Source organism: Geotrypetes seraphini, chromosome 7, assembly GCF_902459505.1.
Source record: "Geotrypetes seraphini chromosome 7, aGeoSer1.1, whole genome shotgun sequence".
NCBI classification, from domain to species: Eukaryota; Metazoa; Chordata; class Amphibia; order Gymnophiona; family Dermophiidae; genus Geotrypetes; species Geotrypetes seraphini.
The window spans coordinates 49156863-49175335 of NC_047090.1; the positions used below are offsets into that span (position 1 = coordinate 49156863).

The 18473-nt window shown below is 43.5% G+C and overlaps 1 protein-coding gene across 17 annotated transcripts in view; it reads right to left on the reverse strand.

Annotated features, from left to right (window-relative positions):
• The window catches only part of MICAL3 (microtubule associated monooxygenase, calponin and LIM domain containing 3), a 711269-nt gene that overhangs the window by 217381 nt on the left and 475415 nt on the right, over nt 1-18473 (reverse strand). For all 17 annotated transcript variants that reach the window (XM_033950898.1, XM_033950894.1, XM_033950891.1 and 14 more), the window contains one exon: nt 3408-3603. In XM_033950898.1, the coding sequence (XP_033806789.1) occupies nt 3408-3603 (196 nt within the window). The remainder of the gene's footprint in view (nt 1-3407; nt 3604-18473) is intronic.

Consider the following 18473-nt stretch of genomic DNA (forward strand, 5'->3'; position numbering starts at 1 on the left):
CAACAAAAGGTAGAAAAAATAATTTTATTTTCTATTTTGTGATTACAATATGTCAGATTTGAAATGTGTATCCTGCCAGAGCCAGACCGTGAACATGAGCTAGGATTTAACAGGATTGAGCATCAACTTGTCTCCTTCATTGTTGTTTCATGCTTCTCACTGTTATGAAGGCAGTTTCTCCTGTTTATTTTCTGGTCTATAAAATAAGCCCACCAGGATGTTTGAAAAAACCCCAAAACATCCAATTGGGCAGGAAAATCGAATTGAAAAATCAATTCAATTGGCTGAATCGAATATAGTTTTCCTGAATCGGGCAGCACTAGTATATACTGCTTTCCAGACATTGCCCTCTTTTGCCATCCGTGTAGAGGTATCCAGTGATTTACTTACCTGAGGGCTTATACTCACCTAGGGATATCATAAGCCTCTGTTGTAGACTCAAGTAAGTCGTCAGCTAAATCAGACTAAGTCAGAGTCATAAAAGGACTTTGGTGAAGGAGTGTGTCGAGATCGATGTTGACATTGAGCCCAGTGTCGGTCCGATGGCGATGATGATGCATGAAGCGATGCTTTCTCTTTGAAGCTCCTGAAGAACGATGCTTACTGGACTTGGAGCGTCGAGATGAGGATGAAGAATGATGATGCCTTGAAGAACTGGATCAATGCCTCAATGGAGAAGTAGACCTGTTATGAGATGGTTTACGCTTGGGCGTGAATTGATGCCAAAAGAGCCAGTGTCAGTACCACAGGACCTGGTGGCCTTATGCTCAGGCTGGGTCGGTACTGAAGGAGATGATGTCGGGACAAGGAGTTTAAACATATCACTTACTTGGAAAAGTGCATTGAGCTTCTCACAGAAGGAAAGCACTTGTACCTTTGGCCTGTCTGCTGGTACCATCGGTGCTACATCTTGCCTTGGAGAGGGTGACCTCGAAGAGGATGCACACCTCAATGTAAGAGAGGCAAGACGCAAGAGAGGTTGTCGCTGCTTGGCGGCATCAAGGGACTCAATGCAAAAGTGTCCTGTGACACCTGTTGCGAAGCTGGCAGCTTCTTAGCTGGCTTACCAGATGGAGCGATATCTCCTGACACCAGGGTCGATGTCAATGCCTTCAACGTCGAAAGTTGTGACGTCTTTTCTGAGTCCAAGCCGATGCTAAACAATTTTTCTTGTTGAAGTTTCTGGCTTTTGATAGACCATTTCTGCAGGGTAGAACACCGATTCTACACGGTGCTCCAGGCCAAGGCACTGCAAACACCAACTGTGAGGGTCAGTGATGGAAATTTGCCTTGGACACCTGCAGCACTTCTTAAAACCCGTTAACAGCCAGGACATCGATGGAAAAATCACCTTAGCCACATCGAACTCAAAGGAAAAAGAAAACTAAAATTTCCATGCTTTTCCTATTATTATTATTATATATAAATAATTTTAATTAAGTAAACTTAAGATTAAAGGAAAAAAGGATAAAAGAATGTTTGAGCTGGAAGACAAAGGTAAAAAATTTGAATGTAAAAAAAAACACAACTTCTTGGCTCTGCAGAAAACTAAGAACTGAGGTACCGCGAGCCTGCATCAGGTGGGAAGGCACTCGTGCATGCGTGGTGTGGGCAGTTTGTGAACTGTCACAAGTTCTTAAAGTGGCGATGCACTTTTAAGGCTGTACTGGGGCTACTGAGTGGATGACATCATCCATATGTGAGAATATGCTGCCTGCTTGTCCTGGGATAACATTATATACATGATTCATGGAGTTGTGTCCAGGTATTGGCATCATAGAGGGCTCTGAATGACTAGCTATGATAATACGACAGAAGTATCATAGGTATCTTACCTCAAATCCAATACTGTGACTGCTTCTTGCAGAAATGGCTAGAAGGCATGGAAGGGCAAATGAGGTCTAGTGACCCCTATCAGTGATCTCCCTATATGCATGTTTACTCACCACCCATTGCCATGTCAACATCACTGGTATAACGCATGTACATTTCACATCCATTCCAATGGCTGCCCAATCCAGTACCTCCAGCATCCCTGATCCCTTACCTATATGCTAGTTAGCCTCATATGTGACAAACACTCACCACATCTGTCCCTTGACATGGCATATTTTAGACATCATTGATGTTCCCCAGCTCCCATCAAATAGCTTCTAACCGTCACAGCACCTATACAGAGTTGGCTGGCTGCACTGGTATTTTGGCCAGGTTTCTACTTGTAGCCCTGGCTGTGGTGAGGTCACACACACAGCTCCTATGTATTGAAACATGAACCATATGGCATGTGTCTTCCAGGAAACTGTGGCGTAATCAAGATTTCTATGGGACACTGTAAATGCCTTAGTTTTGTTGACATTTTCTTAGTTGTGATCTGCTGTGAATTCTGTTTAGGAATGTGGGTGGAATACAAAACATGCATAGCGCAACACAGCACAGAACAGTACAGTATAGCCTGCACCTCTTGTTCAAAAATAGGTATCCTTCCGACATGTGAAGGAGGCTGGCAAGAGGAGGAGAAGGCGAACTGAAAAACTCTGAAAGGGTGGGGTAGGAAGGAGGAAGAAGGCTGCACAAGCACTGCACAATGTGCCTCAACTCCAGAGGCAGGTAGGAGAAGCACCTGTAGGGCCACCTGTGGATGAGGAGGAGGTGATGGAGGAGCCAGTGCTCTGAAAGATTTCAAAGTCACCCACTCTGCGATCCATGCAAAATGTAAAGCCAGTACATCCCTCAGCCACAGGAGAAAATGGATTCATCTACCTCTACACTCTCTTTTACATGACTATAACACAGATGGGTTTCAAAAGACAAGTCGCAGCTTCACATGTTTGGTTTTATATCAGGAATGGATATTCTCATTTCTGGCCATGGACATCAGCCTGCTATTCATTATCGTGTTCAGACATCAAGGCTCTTGATACCAGGCTTGCTTGGACATTCCTTGTGTATTTGTTGCAACATCAGTATTTGGATGTTCCCAACATATATATGGATGTCCATATGCTTCTAAAATGAGCACCTATATTTCTGATGTTTGTTCCTTAGTCTGTTTCCATGACATTTCATATCATAACCCCTAGATTCTACTGCTTTCTTTCCTCTGAAAACCAGTGAATGCACTGGAAGTTGCAGATCTGTGAGGCAGACCAAAAACATTTTTTTTTCTTCAAGATACAGCAACACTGGAAGCAAACTTTAAAATTCAAATATTAGCTCCAATATATGTTTTTGTTTTTAAATTCTGTAGCATAGTAGAGATAGAAGGCACCAGAAAAACCACATATGACATAAGTCTCTTAGGTGAAACACAAGCTTATTGGCCTATTTTCTTGGGCATACAAACCATGAGCAAATGACTATCAGCATGATGTGAGCATGTTGGTGTAGATATGGGAGAATTTGCTAACCTGCTTCCTATATCCTGCTCTGTTCCTTTGCCCAACACACTGCTCAGGTTGTGTTCTGCCAGTGTCTCCTCAGGGACTTCTTCTAACTCCTCTTCTCGCTGCAGTGAAACACGGTAATTCTCCAGCTCAATGCGCTCTGGTGTACCCCTCAGCCTCTTGGGTAAATTGGGCTCCTCAACTCCATTGATACTAGAACCTAAAAATAAAAAAATATATATATGTGATTATACTTTTTCTCTTCTATTATAATTGGCATTTTGTTATGCATTTCGACTGTGGCATATCAAATAAAAATATAATTTAAAAATATTTGATAACAGTCAGGCCCTATATCAAGAGGACCACAGCAGGGCCATTTGGCCAAGGTCTCACAAAAGGGGTCTGCGTTTGGAAAAAATGTTTAATTATATTTTAATAAAAAATTGACTACTGGATTTTCCTTAATTACTGTATAAACAAGTTTGTACACTTCCAGTTAAAAAATCTTCCTCAACTGCTTTCTATGTGTGGGTTTTTTTTTTATGAGGTCTAGACTGAGGCCTTTCTGATTCTCTAAAAAGTTCTGTTTTTTATAGGATGGTTACCAACACCATATAGTTGCTACACAGAAATGGCACTTGAAGATGCTTTTATTTTAATCAACTAAATATACAAAAAAAAAAAAAGAATCTCATACAAGCCATTGCTAACCATCTTACTTACCTGTAACAGGTGTTCTCCATGGACAAAAGGATAGAAGAACACAAACAAGAAAACAGATCTCCAAGTTCCACACAAATGTGAAAAGATCGAAAACAAAGTGGAACTGTTGTTTCTGAGTGTACCAATAACAATTTAATAAAAGCAGATTAAAATGGTGAGGGCAACCTCACTGAATAATTTGGGCAACTGTCCCTTGCTAGAGAGGGATAGCACAATATAATACTGTTTATAGGTCAAATTCAAAATAGACAAGATGGTTACAGCCTAAAAGGCAAACCTCTGTTGGTAGTATCCAACAGTCCATATGTTTCGGCAAACCTATGCCTTTTCAGGGGTCCTCGAAAAGGATGAATGTACAAATCAATCCCTATAATTATGAGGTAGTAAAGAAAGTGTGCATAAATATTGATTGAAAAAGATGTGTCCAAGTTATAAATACGAGTAAGTGATTGATGATACAGATGGTAATAACATTGGTCAACAAAGCATTTTGCTACAGGTGTTCTGTCACGTGTACCTTAACAAGGACCACATGCTGACTCTAAATCTGAAAACAGTTTTTGTCTATCAGTTATGCATCAGTTTGTGTTTATATAATTTTGTCAATAACGCTACTGTGAAGCGTTGGTATTTTACTGTTTCTGTAACACAATATTTCATTTTAGGACAGTTAATCGATCACATATACCAGTAATTTGAAAGTTTATACTAAAAAGTGATTGTGCTGCTTTTTCTACCTGTGAATTTTTATATTTTGTTTGTTTTTGACTAAGATATTAATATTATGAACAGACAAGGTTGTGTTAACCATCCTGATAATTTCTGTTATGTCTGAGGACAATTTACTGCACCAGATCAGTGAAAGAATCTGTTCAGCAGACTTCAAAGTACGTACAAACATTATTTTGGCAGATACAATGTGAAGCACCTGCCATTAGTACATCATGAGAAAATCTACTATCCAGCACGTCACATAAAACTGGGTCTGCTGAAAATTTTGTCAAGGCAATGGACAGAAATGGTGATATGTTTCAGAACCTAAGAAGTACGTTTGGTTTCAAGAAAAGTGAAGTCAAAATCAAAGAAGGTGTTTTTGTTGGACCTGAAATACGTGAACTGATCCTTGATGATGTATTCAAACAGAAGCTGAACCCCAGCTGAATCAGCAACATGGGAAGCATTCATGCTGGTTGTTCAGATTTTTCTTGGTAATCACAGATCAGAGAATTATGCTGAGCTTTTAGAGAATATGCTGACAGCATATCAGCTAATGGGTGTCAGAATGTTACTTACAATGCACTTTTTACATTCTCACCTCGATTTCTTCCTACCCAATCCTGGTGATGTCAGTGATGAGCATGGGGAAAGATTTCATCAAGATATCAAGGGAAAGCAGATATCAGGGAAAGTTCAATCCCAGTTGGGGGGGAGGTGCCAGGTAAGAGGGATTGAGCATCCTTCCTGCTGCGATCATTAGAGAATCGGGTTCTTTTTTAGGCAGGCTTAGGCACGATTCTGTATAGGATGCCCATGTGCTCCAAGACCAGGCGTCCTATAGAGAATCTGGGCCTAAGTGTATAGTCCTTGGTTGGGCTGAGAACTTTTCAGTGGCCCTTCGTATGTCCCAATTATGTGCAATATATATTGGTTATCTGGATAGTATAATAGAAACAAAGTGTGAGTCTACACAGAAGATACAGGAGGCTATTGTTGGTTTTTGCAAAGAGAGACAAATGCAAGCGTCTCAAACATTTCTGAACATACTGAAATCACTTTTGTGTGAGTTAACTCCTTAACACAAGTTTGGTGGGACACAGTTCATACTTGAAATATTGTGCCGATATGGCAAAATGTTAAAAAAATCAGTAGCGTGTATCTTAGAAACTTGACGTGCAAACTGAATTTCAATTACAGATCTGAAATCAGCATCATTAAGTCAACTAAGAATATTTCTTAAGTTCTCAGTAGCAAAGAAAAACTTGTTTTTTGATGACCAGTGTAGAGTGTTAATATTGATTAAAATAAATGTGTCAAAGTGGTGATGGTAACAAAATGGAAATGGTGTAAATGGGCGAGTAAAGGTGCAGATGGTGATAAATTGTTTTTTGGGTTTTTTTAAAAGTGAAACAGGGAGAAAGAAAGACATGAAAAAAGCCCTTTGTGAGGTATGTTTTGTGTTAACAGAAATTATTTAACTGTGAAAGAATTTTTAATTTAAGTAATTTCAGTGAAAATTGTAGGGTGTGAAAATAATGGTGACGACCATATCTGAGCACCTATGAGGGGCTGCTAAAAACTTCTCAGCCCAACCAACAAATTTGGGGTAGTCTCCATTGAGGGCTTTACACGTAGTCCAGCAATTTTCTACTTTTTTTGTTCTGTATTTTTCCAACAGAACGAAAAAAGTGGAAAATCACTGGACTAAGGGGAAAATTCTATAAACGGCGCTCCGATTGTAGGCGTGGTAGGCATCCTACAGCTTACAACAGCCAGTCAGGAAGCACATTTTTTTAAAAAAAACCTCCCGAGGCAGGCTGCCTGCATTGGAGGCACCTCCAGGAGCCCAGGGAGGCACGCAAACCAATCTATGGTCATCTAAGGCTAGGTATGGGCTGACCCGAAGTAGCGGGACATGCGTACAATGTAGGCCAGCAAAATGCTGGCCTATATTTTAAGTAGACGTGGCCACTGAGCTTATCGCTGCAAGGGATCACCCTGCTGCGATAAGTTTAGTGGACGCAATTGCAGCCGCCCATTTCCCCCCCCCCCCCCGAATGATCATGGCAGGAGGGATGTCCAGTCCCTCCTGCCCGGCCTCCCTTAACAATCGTGGCTGGAGGGCTGGACGGTATGGCGGGGGGGGGGGGGGGGTTTCCGGCAGGGGGATTGGGCATTCATCCTGCCACAATCATTGGGGGGGAGGTGCCAGGTAAGAGGGATTGAGCATCCTTCCTGCTGCGATCATTAGAGAATCGGGTTCTTTTTTAGGCAGGCTTAGGCACGATTCTGTATAGGATGCCCATGTGCTCCAAGACCAGGCGTCCTATAGAGAATCTGGGCCTAAGTGTATAGTCCTTGGTTGGGCTGAGAACTTTTCAGTGGCCCTTCGTATGTCCCAATTATGTGCAATATATATTGGTTATCTGGATAGTATAATAGAAACAAAGTGTGAGTCTACACAGAAGATATAAGCCATCATGGGAAAGCATCTATAGCTTAATATGCACAAGCTTTTGCATTGCTTCACTGTGCACGTGTGCCACTTCATGCTTGCCATTGTCATGTGGGATCACCTTGGGTAGTTAAGTGGGCATGTGAGGACTTATATAGCACAGTTACTTACTTTAACAGGTGTTATCCAGAAACAGCAGGCAGATATTCTCACATATGGTCGTGCATATGCAAGATCGGAGGGCTAGGACTTCGATAGGAAGGCAGGACTTAAATGAGAAACCAAGGTGGCAAGGGAGCCCCTTCTGATGATTCAGACAAGTCTTGACCTGTTTTTGGGCCACCGCGGGAGCGGACTGCTGGGCAGGATGGACCTGTGGTCTGACCCGGCAGAGGCACTGCTTATGTTCTTATGTCATCCACGGAGCTCAGTAAAGATAGTCTAAAAAGTGAACTATCACTTTAAATTGTAAGAGCATTGCGACTACCCGAACTATGCATGCGCAAATGCCTTCCAGCTCGACGTTTGCTCGTGCCCCTCAGTTCCATAAGCAGGCTAAGAAGCCAACCCGGGAAGGTGGGTGGGTTGTGAGAATATCTGCCTGAAGGCATATTCTTACATATGGGACATCCTAGCTTAAAAGAAATGGGATGGAGGAAGAGTTGGCCAAATAAGAGAATAAATGATAGTAAAACCCTGTTGGCCTAATAGAGCACTACGTTTGGAAAGAAAATTCCAGTCAGCAGAAAAAAGAAAAGAAAACAAAGAGTCTGCTGTGACAATGGAACATGAAAATGCAATAAAAACTGCCATGAGTGAGGTCTTATGAGAAGCTACAAGTAAATCGAATGGAAGCTCAGCCTGAGAAAGTAGAAGGATAAAAAACAATATAGGGTTAAACACAGACTGGCCCTTCCCATGGAATGAATGGGAGAAATATGTTGTGCAGTTGAGCTGTTTGAGAGGAAGAAAGTAAAGCGGTGCCACAGTAGAAAAATGGAGCTCCACATGTACAGGATGCGAAAAAAGAAAAAAGGGAAGAGGGACAATAGCTTCATCTAGAAAAAATTGTTGTGACAACTCTGGACAAGAATGCAGAATGAGTCCTAACTATGTGAACTTAGTTGATATTTGAGGTCACTTAGTTAAAGCTAGAAGCAACAAAATAACAGGAAAACCACTGAGGAGATTAAAAGGTGGTTGGTTAATAAAAAGCTCTTTCATAAAGTGAAAAAGCATTATTTGCAACCAGGGCAGGATTAATTCTTCGAGGGCCCCTAGGCGCATAAGTACACTGGGCCCCCTAGCCCTGCCCCGCCCCCATTTATTTACTTGTTTTCTAATTTCCTTCTTTATTTCCACTTGTATTTCTTTTTTTCTTTTATTATAAAATTCATAACAAACAACAAAGATTACCATACCAGTGCTAGTGTACAGTTTAAGTTCTATACAAGCCCCAAACATCTTTGAACAAATCCCCCCTTCCTTCCCTTCCCACCTACTTGCCCAGGACTTTAACTCTGAACCCTTTCCATATATATATATATGGAACGAAAGACATATATATATATATATGTATATGTACATATATATATATATGGAACGAAAGACAGACATATATATATATATATGTCTGTCTTTCTTTCGTTCTGTGTCTCTCCCTCCTCTCCCTGCCCCTGTTTCTTTCTTCTTTTCTTTCTGTCTCTCTCCCTTCCGCTGTCTATCTTTCTATCTCTCTCCCTCCCTCCCGCTGTCTGTCTTTCTTTCTGTCTCTCTCTGGCCTCCTGTCTGTCTTTCTTTCTGTATGTCTCTCTCCCTGCCTGCTGTCTTTCTGTGTGTTTATCTTTTGTTCTCATGCGCTGCCTGCCTGTCTTTCTGTCTCTCTCCATGGCCCCCTTCTGTTTGTCCCCCAAAGCAAACCAAGATTGCTCACTGGCCCCCTTTCCCTCTCCCCCCCATTTCCCTGTGCAGCAGCAGCATTCCACCCTTCCCTGTGCAGCAGCATTCCACCCTTCCCTGTGCAGCAGCAGCATTCCTCTCCTTCCCTGTGCAGCAGCAGCATTTCCCCCTTCCCTGTGCAGCAGTTAGCAGTTCCCCCCTCACTTCCCTGTGCAGCAGCATTCCCCCTTCCCTGTGCAGCAGCATCAGTTCCCCCCTCACTTCCCTGTGCAGCAGCAGCATTTCCCCCCTTCCCTATGCAGTAGTAGTAGCAGCAGCAGCATTCCCCTCCCCACTTCCCTGTGCAGGAACAGCATTTCCTCCCTCACTTCCCTGTGCAGCAGCATTTCCATCCCCCCCTTTTCCCTGTGCAACAGGGTAGCAGCATTTCTCTTCCTTACAACCGCCACAGTGGCTCCTCTCATGATCCGCGCCTATGTCAGAAGCCTTCTCTCTGACGTGACTTCAGAGAGTCTTCTGAAGCAGGTGCAGCTTGTGAAAGGAGCCGCGGCCAGACCGCGGGGGACCTGTGTTAGATGGAGTGAAGGCGGGAGGAGGGGAGTCGCCGCTTCCGTGATTAAGGTGCTTCTGCATGTGCAGTAGAAGGAGCCAGTGTACCACCACTGGCTCCTTCTACTTCACATGTCTGACACGGAGGCACACATCATGAAGTCAGGGATCACGGCGTTGTAACTGCGCATACGCGCTTAGGGTTTTATTATAGAGGATTCAAATGCATTGTAAAGCAGTAATACCATCCGAAACATAAGTCTATATTAATAACCAAGTTTGCTACTCCTCTCAACTGCCTCACTCTATGTCGTCCAACTGTAACCCATATGTATGTATGGTATAAACAACCAAATCTGTAACTCCTCTAGTATGTTCCATTCCATATATGCTAATTTGTAACAAAACAACAAGGCATTTGGTCTACTAAAGAATCCAACGTGGAAAAAAAGATCGGCAGACAATAAGGAGATTCAAATCAGGTTTATTCAAGGTGCTCCCAGGAACCATGCCTTATGCATTTCGCCAAACAAGACTGGTCAGTGCTAACAGAAAACCATGTCTTTCATACACAGAGAACCACCCTCACCTATTATGGAATAAGTAATCACAGACTACCCCCCCTTTTTTTTTTTACATAAGAATGGAAGAGGTTTTTAGCGCTGGCTGGAAGGCTGAATGTTCTGTGCTGTTCTGACGCTCATAGGAATTCTATGACTGTCAGATCAGTGCAGAGCAATCAGCATGTTGTCTGGTGCTACAAACTGAAGGAACGGTGCTGTTTAGGGGGTGAAGAACTTAAGTGCACAACAGAAGAGCGGGACTTGAGTGTGATTGTATGTGATGATCTTAAGGTGGCCAAACAGGTTGAAAAGGTGACAACGAAAGCTAGAAGGATGCTAGGGTGCATAGGAAGAGTTATGGCCAGTAGGAAAAAGGAGGTATTGATGCCCCTGTATACGACTCTTGTGAAACCTCATTTAGAATATTGTGTGCAATTATGAAGACTGCACATTCAAAAAGGATGGAGTCGGTCCAGAGGAAGGCAACAAAAATAGTGCGTGGGTCTTCGTCATAAGGCATATTGGGACAGACTTAAAGATCTCAACACGTATACTTTGGAGAAAAAGCAGGAAAAGGGAGATACGTAGACATTTAAATACCTACGTGATGTAAATGCGCATGAGTTGAGTCTCTTTCGTTTGAAAGGAAGTTCTCAAATGAGAGGGCATAGGATGAAGTTGAGAGGTTAAAGGCTCGAAGTAATCTAAGGAAATACATTTTTACAGAAAGGGTGGTGGATGCATGGAACAGTCTCCCGGAGGAGGTGGTGGAGACAAGAGACTGTCTAAATTTAAGAAAGTGTGGGATAAAGACATGGGATCACTTAGAGAGAAGAGATGATGGTTACTGTGGATGGACAGACTGGATGGGCCATTTGGTCTTTATCTGTCATCATGTTTCTATGTTTCTTCCACTCTTTTGTAAAGGGGGAGGATAGAAACATGTATACAATAAAGAACTATAAAGAAGCCAGGCTCTGCATACAATGCAACACTACAGAAACAGTGGTGCATATCCCCAAATACTGTACAAAATATAAAGATAGCAGATGTAAATTTGAAAAAAGAGAAATAACAAATCACTTTACAAATTAACAAATAAAAATAAAACAAAAAATGGAAAATAAGATAATACCATTTTTTTTGGACTAATACATTTTTAAATTAGCTTTCAAAGGTCAAAACCTTTTTCCTTAGGTCAGTAAAGTATGCTGTTGTTACAGTATCCTGTCCTGACTTGAGGAAGGAGAATTTGGTCTCTGAAAGTTAGTCAAAAATGTATTAAAATTAGTCCAATAAAACAATCACCGTATTTTCATTTTCTATTTATAAACATTTATCAACACAGCTATAATACTACTTTATCCTAAAGCAAAAAAATTGTAAAAAATAATTTTTTTTTACCTTTGTCGTCTTCATCCATAATAATAAAACCCTTAGCGCGCATGCGCACTTGAAACTCTGTGCCTCCGTGCCTCCATATTACGCATGCGCAGTAGAATAATTTGCCTTCTGCCACCGATTACCCGTGCTTGAGCTGAATTCCTGCCTTCTGCTCCGATCACCGACGCCGGCTGACTTCCTGCCTTCTGCCGGGTATACACTGCCGGGATTCCTCTTCTTCTCACCCCTGGACCAGCAGTGGCAGCTCAGTGTGATTTTAACTTAGTCATACGGCTGCCACTAGCTTTAGTTTAGCTTTAGCTGCGGTTTCAATCAGGCAGCTGTGGAGCCTTTGCTAGGCTGGCCCACTTCGATGATGCAAGGCGGGCCGGCCTAGCAAAAGCCTTGAGGCTGCCTGATGAAACTGCAGTTAAAGCTAAACTAAAGCTAGCAGATGCTGGACAGGGGGAGCAGGGAAGGAAGAAGGGAGAAGGGGTACTATTGAGAGATTAGCCTACGATCAGCATCCTGCCTTCACAGGTCTACGTCCTTTAAATCAGCAGGCAAGTAAGCTCTCAGGGAAACTGACCCCGAGTTCTCGATGGACCACAAAGTAGGCTAGCTCCACAGGTACTCTGAGAGATTAGCCTGCAAACAGCAGCCCGTCCTCGTGGGTCTGCATACTTTCCCTGGCAGAGTAAGCGCAAGAAGGGAACCTCCGAGCACCAAAGCCATGCAAGAAAAAAAGGACCTGATGGATAAAAATACCTGAAAAATAATAAAAAGAAACAAAGCAAATCAGTTTACTTGCAAAAGGAAAAACTGAAGAGGGAGCTATTCTCCACTGCTGAAGGGGAGGAGTTGAGAATTTTGAATGACATCTTTCTGCAAAGTTTGTGTCTATAGAAGGATAACAACTTCAGTGCATAATCCTATGTCTTTGCAACAGAATCCTGATGTTGATCTTGGGAGACATAAATGTACATTCCCTTTCTGAAATGGACATCCATGTGTATATTTTAGCCCTGCTCTAATCCCACCCAAAACATACCCCCTTGCTATATGCATATATTAACAATCTGAATATATATTTCCTGGCTTTTTAAAACTGGGATTTAGATGTAAATGTGATATTGATGCCTAAACATTGGTTTAATCACATTCAAATTGTGAATAGGGCTTTTAAAATAACCACCTAAAGCTTCCAAATCTTAAATATTTAAATGTACTAGCCACTGTATAGTCTTCTGCTATAATCATAACTTATTAGATATCATATCAACTTATAATGAAACCAGTGCTCAGAGACATGGAGGCAAAAACAAGGGGTGAACACCAAGACTATCACCTCACCACCCAATCATCGCTTTTTCAATATATTTCAGTGGCTATTCAAAAATCTTCACTCAGCTGTGTACTCACAGGTTATCACTTTCTCTTATAGAAATGATTCAAAAATTATTCAAAAGGCAGATTTATCTTAACAAAAGCAGAGAACAAAAGGAGAAAAGAAAATTACCAGGTTAAGTTACAGGGCTCCATACTTGCTTTAAAGCAGTAAAGCAGAATTTGTTTTTAATGACAGGTTAATTGGTATAAGAGACATGTAACCTCTCATAATTGTTGTCAGCATGAGAACATTTCAACGAAGGGATATTGACTCAAACCTGTACAAAAGAACAGATTCATGTGCACACGTACACACATAAAACAAAACCGTACATGTGAACACTAAAATAAACAGATGATTAACAGTCTAATATAAAGCAGATAAAAATCACTTATAAACCAAAATAGAGAAAAATGAACAAAACAGGAAATAAATAGGTTAAAAGAAAAACTCAGAAATCAGGACAATTTGGGTTTGAATTTATTCCCTCAAAATAAAAGTCAATAACATTTTAACAAGCACACCGATTCAACAACAGAGAAAGCAAACTTAACAGAGCAGTACAAAAAATGCCAAAACAGAGAGAAGAAAGTTTAAAAATAAATGGACATGAGAACAATTTCTGAACTAGTCTAATATCACCAATTATTTTATTCGTACTGCTATTTCTAATCTTCCTACAAGGAAGAATATGATAAGCCCTCTTTCCTCATGTTCGAACCCGCATGTTAATGTTACATTTTAAATCTAGTGTTACTCTAAAAAAAAAAAAAAAAAATTATGGAAAGATTTGAAAAGGCCTCATTATTGCCATATATTGGGGGCTCCTATTACTAAGTTGCGCTAGCAGTTTTAGCTCATACTTAGCGCGCACTAAAATTCCGCACGCGCTAGACGCTAACGCCTCCGAGAGCTGGCATTAGTTTTTCCGCATAGCATGAGGGTTAGCACATGCTAATCTTCAACGTGCGCTAAAAACGCTAGCGCTGCTTAGTAAAAGGAGCCCTTAGATGAGTTCCAGTCAACTAACTAGATCAGACTAGAATTGGAAGGGTGGAAATCATAAATGATATCTAGCGCAATCCTTACTAGTTGCCTCTAGTTACCTAAGTCTTAGTTCATAGTTTTAAAAGTTTAGGAGGAGGGGACAGTGAGCGTAATATTTTGAAAGAGAAAATGTTTGGATGGAGATACCGTATATACTTGAATATAAGTAGATCCGAATATAAGTTGAGACCCCCCTTTTTCCCCCCAAAGAGGAGGAAAAATGGTTGACTCGAATATGTCAGGCAACTTAATATTCAAGTGTCCTGCCCTGTCAGGCTCTGCACCCGGCCCCCTTCCTTCCTCCCCTCCCCTGTCAGGCTCTGCGCCAGCATCCTTCCATCCTCCCCTTCCCCTGTCAGGCTCTGCGCCCAGCATCCTTCCATCCTCCCCTCCCCAGCTCTGCACCCAGCATCCTTCTATCTTCCCCTCCCCTGTCAGGATCTGCACTCTCCCTCCCAGGCTCTGCCCTCTGTCCCCCTCCCTGCCCTATCTTCCTACCTCTGCCGATCTGGAGCCAGTAAGGAAGCCGCTCAGTGTCGAGAAGCAGCGCCAAATCGTGCTGCTACTCATGCCGAGATGGACTAAGTGGATCCACGCAGCCAGTTAGTAGCGGGGCAGGAGTTCAGAAAGCTTGCTCCTGCCCGCTGCACCTCCACCATCGGCAGAAGACCTGCTGCACCTCCACCAGATCGGCAGAGGTAGGAAGATAGGGCAGGGAGGAGGGGGGCAGAGCCTGGCCACGGCAGCCTTAAAAATTTCTGGGAGGGGGTATTGACCCGAATATAAACCGGGACCCCCATTTTTGGGCCAATTTTTTGACCCAAAAATCCCAGTTTATATTCGAGTATATACGGTAAGTTTTTATTGCCAATTTTGAACCTTCTACTTTCCCATCTTTAGGCAAAAGAAAGAAACAGGTCAGATCATGACTGGATATAGACAGAGCTAGGAAAGACAGCAAAAAACATTGTGAGACAAATATTTTTAGGTCAGAGCATGTAAACTTAATCAAAAAGAATGCTGGGAAGAGCGAGAAAGAAATAAATTAGAAAGTACCACATTAACTAACCTCTCGAAAATATTTAAATAAGAATAAATGAAAAAAATAGGCAGATAGTCCAATAATGACACAAGCTATTTTTCCTAATTTCAGTTCATCAACAGATATGGCATATAACAGTGTTTTTCCACCTTTTTACACCTATGGACCGATGGGAATAAAATAATTATTTTGTGGACCGGCATCGGTCTGCGGACTGACGGTTGAAGAATACTAGGCTAAGTTGTGGGTCAGACTCTGACCATCTCTGCCCAATCTCCACCCCAGACCCTGCCCCCATAATAGTACTAATTGTAAAACTATTTTTCCATTCATTTTTCATATGTACACACAAAATAATCTTATTGACAACACAAAACTAAAAGTACTAATACCTGTACCGTATTTTCGCGGATATAACGCGCGCGTTATACGCGTTTTTACGTACCGCGCATACCCTTCGCGTGTTATATGCCTGAGCGCGGTATACAAATTTTTTTTTACATATTTCACACCCCGCCCGACGCCCGATTCATCATCCGGAAGGACGCTCGCACCCCCACCGCTCGCACCCCCACCCCGAAGGACCGCCGACTCCCCGACAATATCGGGCCAGGAGGGAGCCCAAACCCTCCTGGCCACGGCGACCCCCTACCCCCACCTCGCACTACATTACGGGCAGGAGGGATCCTAGGCCCTCCTGCCCTCGACGCAAACCCCCCTCCCCCCAACGACCGCCCCCCCCCCAAGAACCTCCGACCGCCCCCCCAGCCGACCCGCGATCCCCCTAGCGACCCCCACGACCCCCCCACCCCCCTTCCCCGTACCTTTGGTAGTTGGCCGGACAGACGGGAGCCAAACCCGCCTGTCCGGCAGGCAGCCAACGAAGGAATGAGGCCGGATTGCCCATCCATCCTAAAGCTCCGCCTACTGGTGGGGCCTAAGGCGCGTGGGCCAATCAGAATAGGCCCTGGAGCCTTAGGTCCCACCTGGGGGCCCAACCCGACCATGTGCCTCAGGCCACGCCCCCAGGTGGGACCTAAGGCTCCAGGGCCTATTCTGATTGGCCCACGCGCCTTAGGCCCCACCAGTAGGCGGAGCTTTAGGATGGATGGACCAATCCGGCCTCATTCCTTCGTTGGCTGCCTGCCGGACAGGTGGGTTTGGCTCCCGTCTGTCCGGCCAACTACCAAAGGTACGGGGAAGGGGGGTGGGGGGGTCGTGGGGGTCACCAGGGGGATCGCGGGTCGGCTGGGGGGACGGTCGGAGGTTCTTGGGGGGGGCGGTCGTTGGGGGGGAGGGGGGTTTGCGTCGAGGGCAGGAGGGCCTGGGATCCCTCCTGCCCGTAATGTAGTGCGGGGTGGGGTTAGGGGGTCGCCGTGGCCAGGAGGATTTGGGCTCCCTCCTGGCCCGATATTGTCGGGGAGTCGGCGGTCCTTCGGGGTGGGGGTGCGAGTGGTCCTGCCGAGGGGGGAGAAGAATCGGACGTCGAGGGGGGGCATCAGGCTTTCAGGATGGGGACAGACCTTCAAGGGGGGACAGGACTTCAAGGGGGACAGGCAGACCTTCAAGGGGGGACAGGACTTCAAGGGGGGACAGGACTTCAAGGGGGACAGGCAGACCGAAGGGAGTGAAAAAGCTATAAAATAAACCCACTAGCGTGTCAATGTGTTGAGAGGAAGAGGTGGTCTGGGAAATTCTGCTGAGAAAACTCCGGGTCCATTTCCACCCCCCAGTTACCCTAGTCCACTCCACTCAACTGGTTCACATACTGAGTTGATCTTTGGGTGTTGTTCCTGGGATCTCTTTCAGTGGTTTGTCAGTATCTCCTTGTGGTCCAAGGAAGGAAACTTTGTTAACCTTAGCATTGACCTTCAGAATATATTTGTAACAGCGCTGCTTGTGTGGCATTATCGTAGGCTATGTAGTGATGGAAAGAAAAAAACAGACCTTTGCACATTTTTGCACTAGGTACGGTATATGGTATAGGTACCGTATATAGGTATAGGTATTCCTGCACAGCTAAGTCCTTGTGAAGTTACGGTACCTTGTTCTTTCTGTATTTGACATCTAGCAAGGTCTCTGTTTGGAAGGAATGATTTAAGTTATGGTAAAAGCAGATAGCGTTGCTGGTTTTAAAAAGGTTTGGACAAATTCCTGGAGGAAAAGTCCATAGTCTGTTATTAAGACATGGGGGAAGCGTCTGCTTGCCCTGGATCGGTAGCATGGAATGTTGTTATTCTTTGGGTTTTGACCAGGTATTTAGTAACCTGGATTGGCTACCATGAGAATGGGCTACAGGGCATGATGGACCATTGGACTGACCCAGTTAGGCTATTCTTATGTTCTCATCTGTAGGGGCCTTTGTTTTCACTTCTTATTTTAATGTATTTTTTTCTGGAAACTTATCAGTGTTTTTTATAATGGGAACAAAAATGGAAGAGAATTACCGTAATGTGTGTGGAATGGGGGGGGGTTGTTTAACTACCATAATTTCTTCAGCTAAATACCGGTAATTCAATCCACCTCAACCAGACATAGGAGAACTCACGCACCATTCACACACCCTCCAACCAAACACGTGAAAAGAAAAAAACTGTTCATTCTTATAAACAACCTTATAACTTTTAATCTAGAGTTAGTGAGTATGAATTCAGGAACAAGAACAGAAACATGTTAATTCTTATAAACTATAACATTAACCGGTAGATCAAACGAAGTATGGAGGACAAAATAATCTAAATACAGTTACCGTAATTACGGTAAAGTTGTAAATAAACAAAGTTTACAGGTTTATTCAGTCATCATCATCACAGTCATAGAAACATAGAAATAGACGGCAGATAAGGGCCACGGCCCATCAAGTCTGCCCACCGCAATGACCCTTCCCCACCTAACTCAGTGAATAGATCCCACGTATCTATCCCATTTGGCCTTAAAATCAGGCACGCTGCTGGCCTCAGTGACCTGAAGTGGAAGATTATTCCAGCGGTCAACCACTCTCTCAGTGAAAAAGAATTTCCTGGTGTCACTGTGCAGTTTCCCTCCCCTGATTTTCCACGGGTGCCCCCTGGTTGCCGTGGGACCCATGAGAAGGAAGATATCTTCTTCCACTTCGATGCGACCCGTGAGATACTTGAACGTCTCTATCATGTCTCCCCTCTCTCTGCGTTCCTCGAGTGAGTAGAGCTGTAACTTATCCAGCCTTTCCTCGTAAGGGAGATCCTTGAGCCCAGCGATCATCCGGGTTGCCATTCTCTGCACCGACTCTAGTCTCAGCTCATCTTTTCGGTAATGCGGCCTCCAAAATTGCACACAGTAC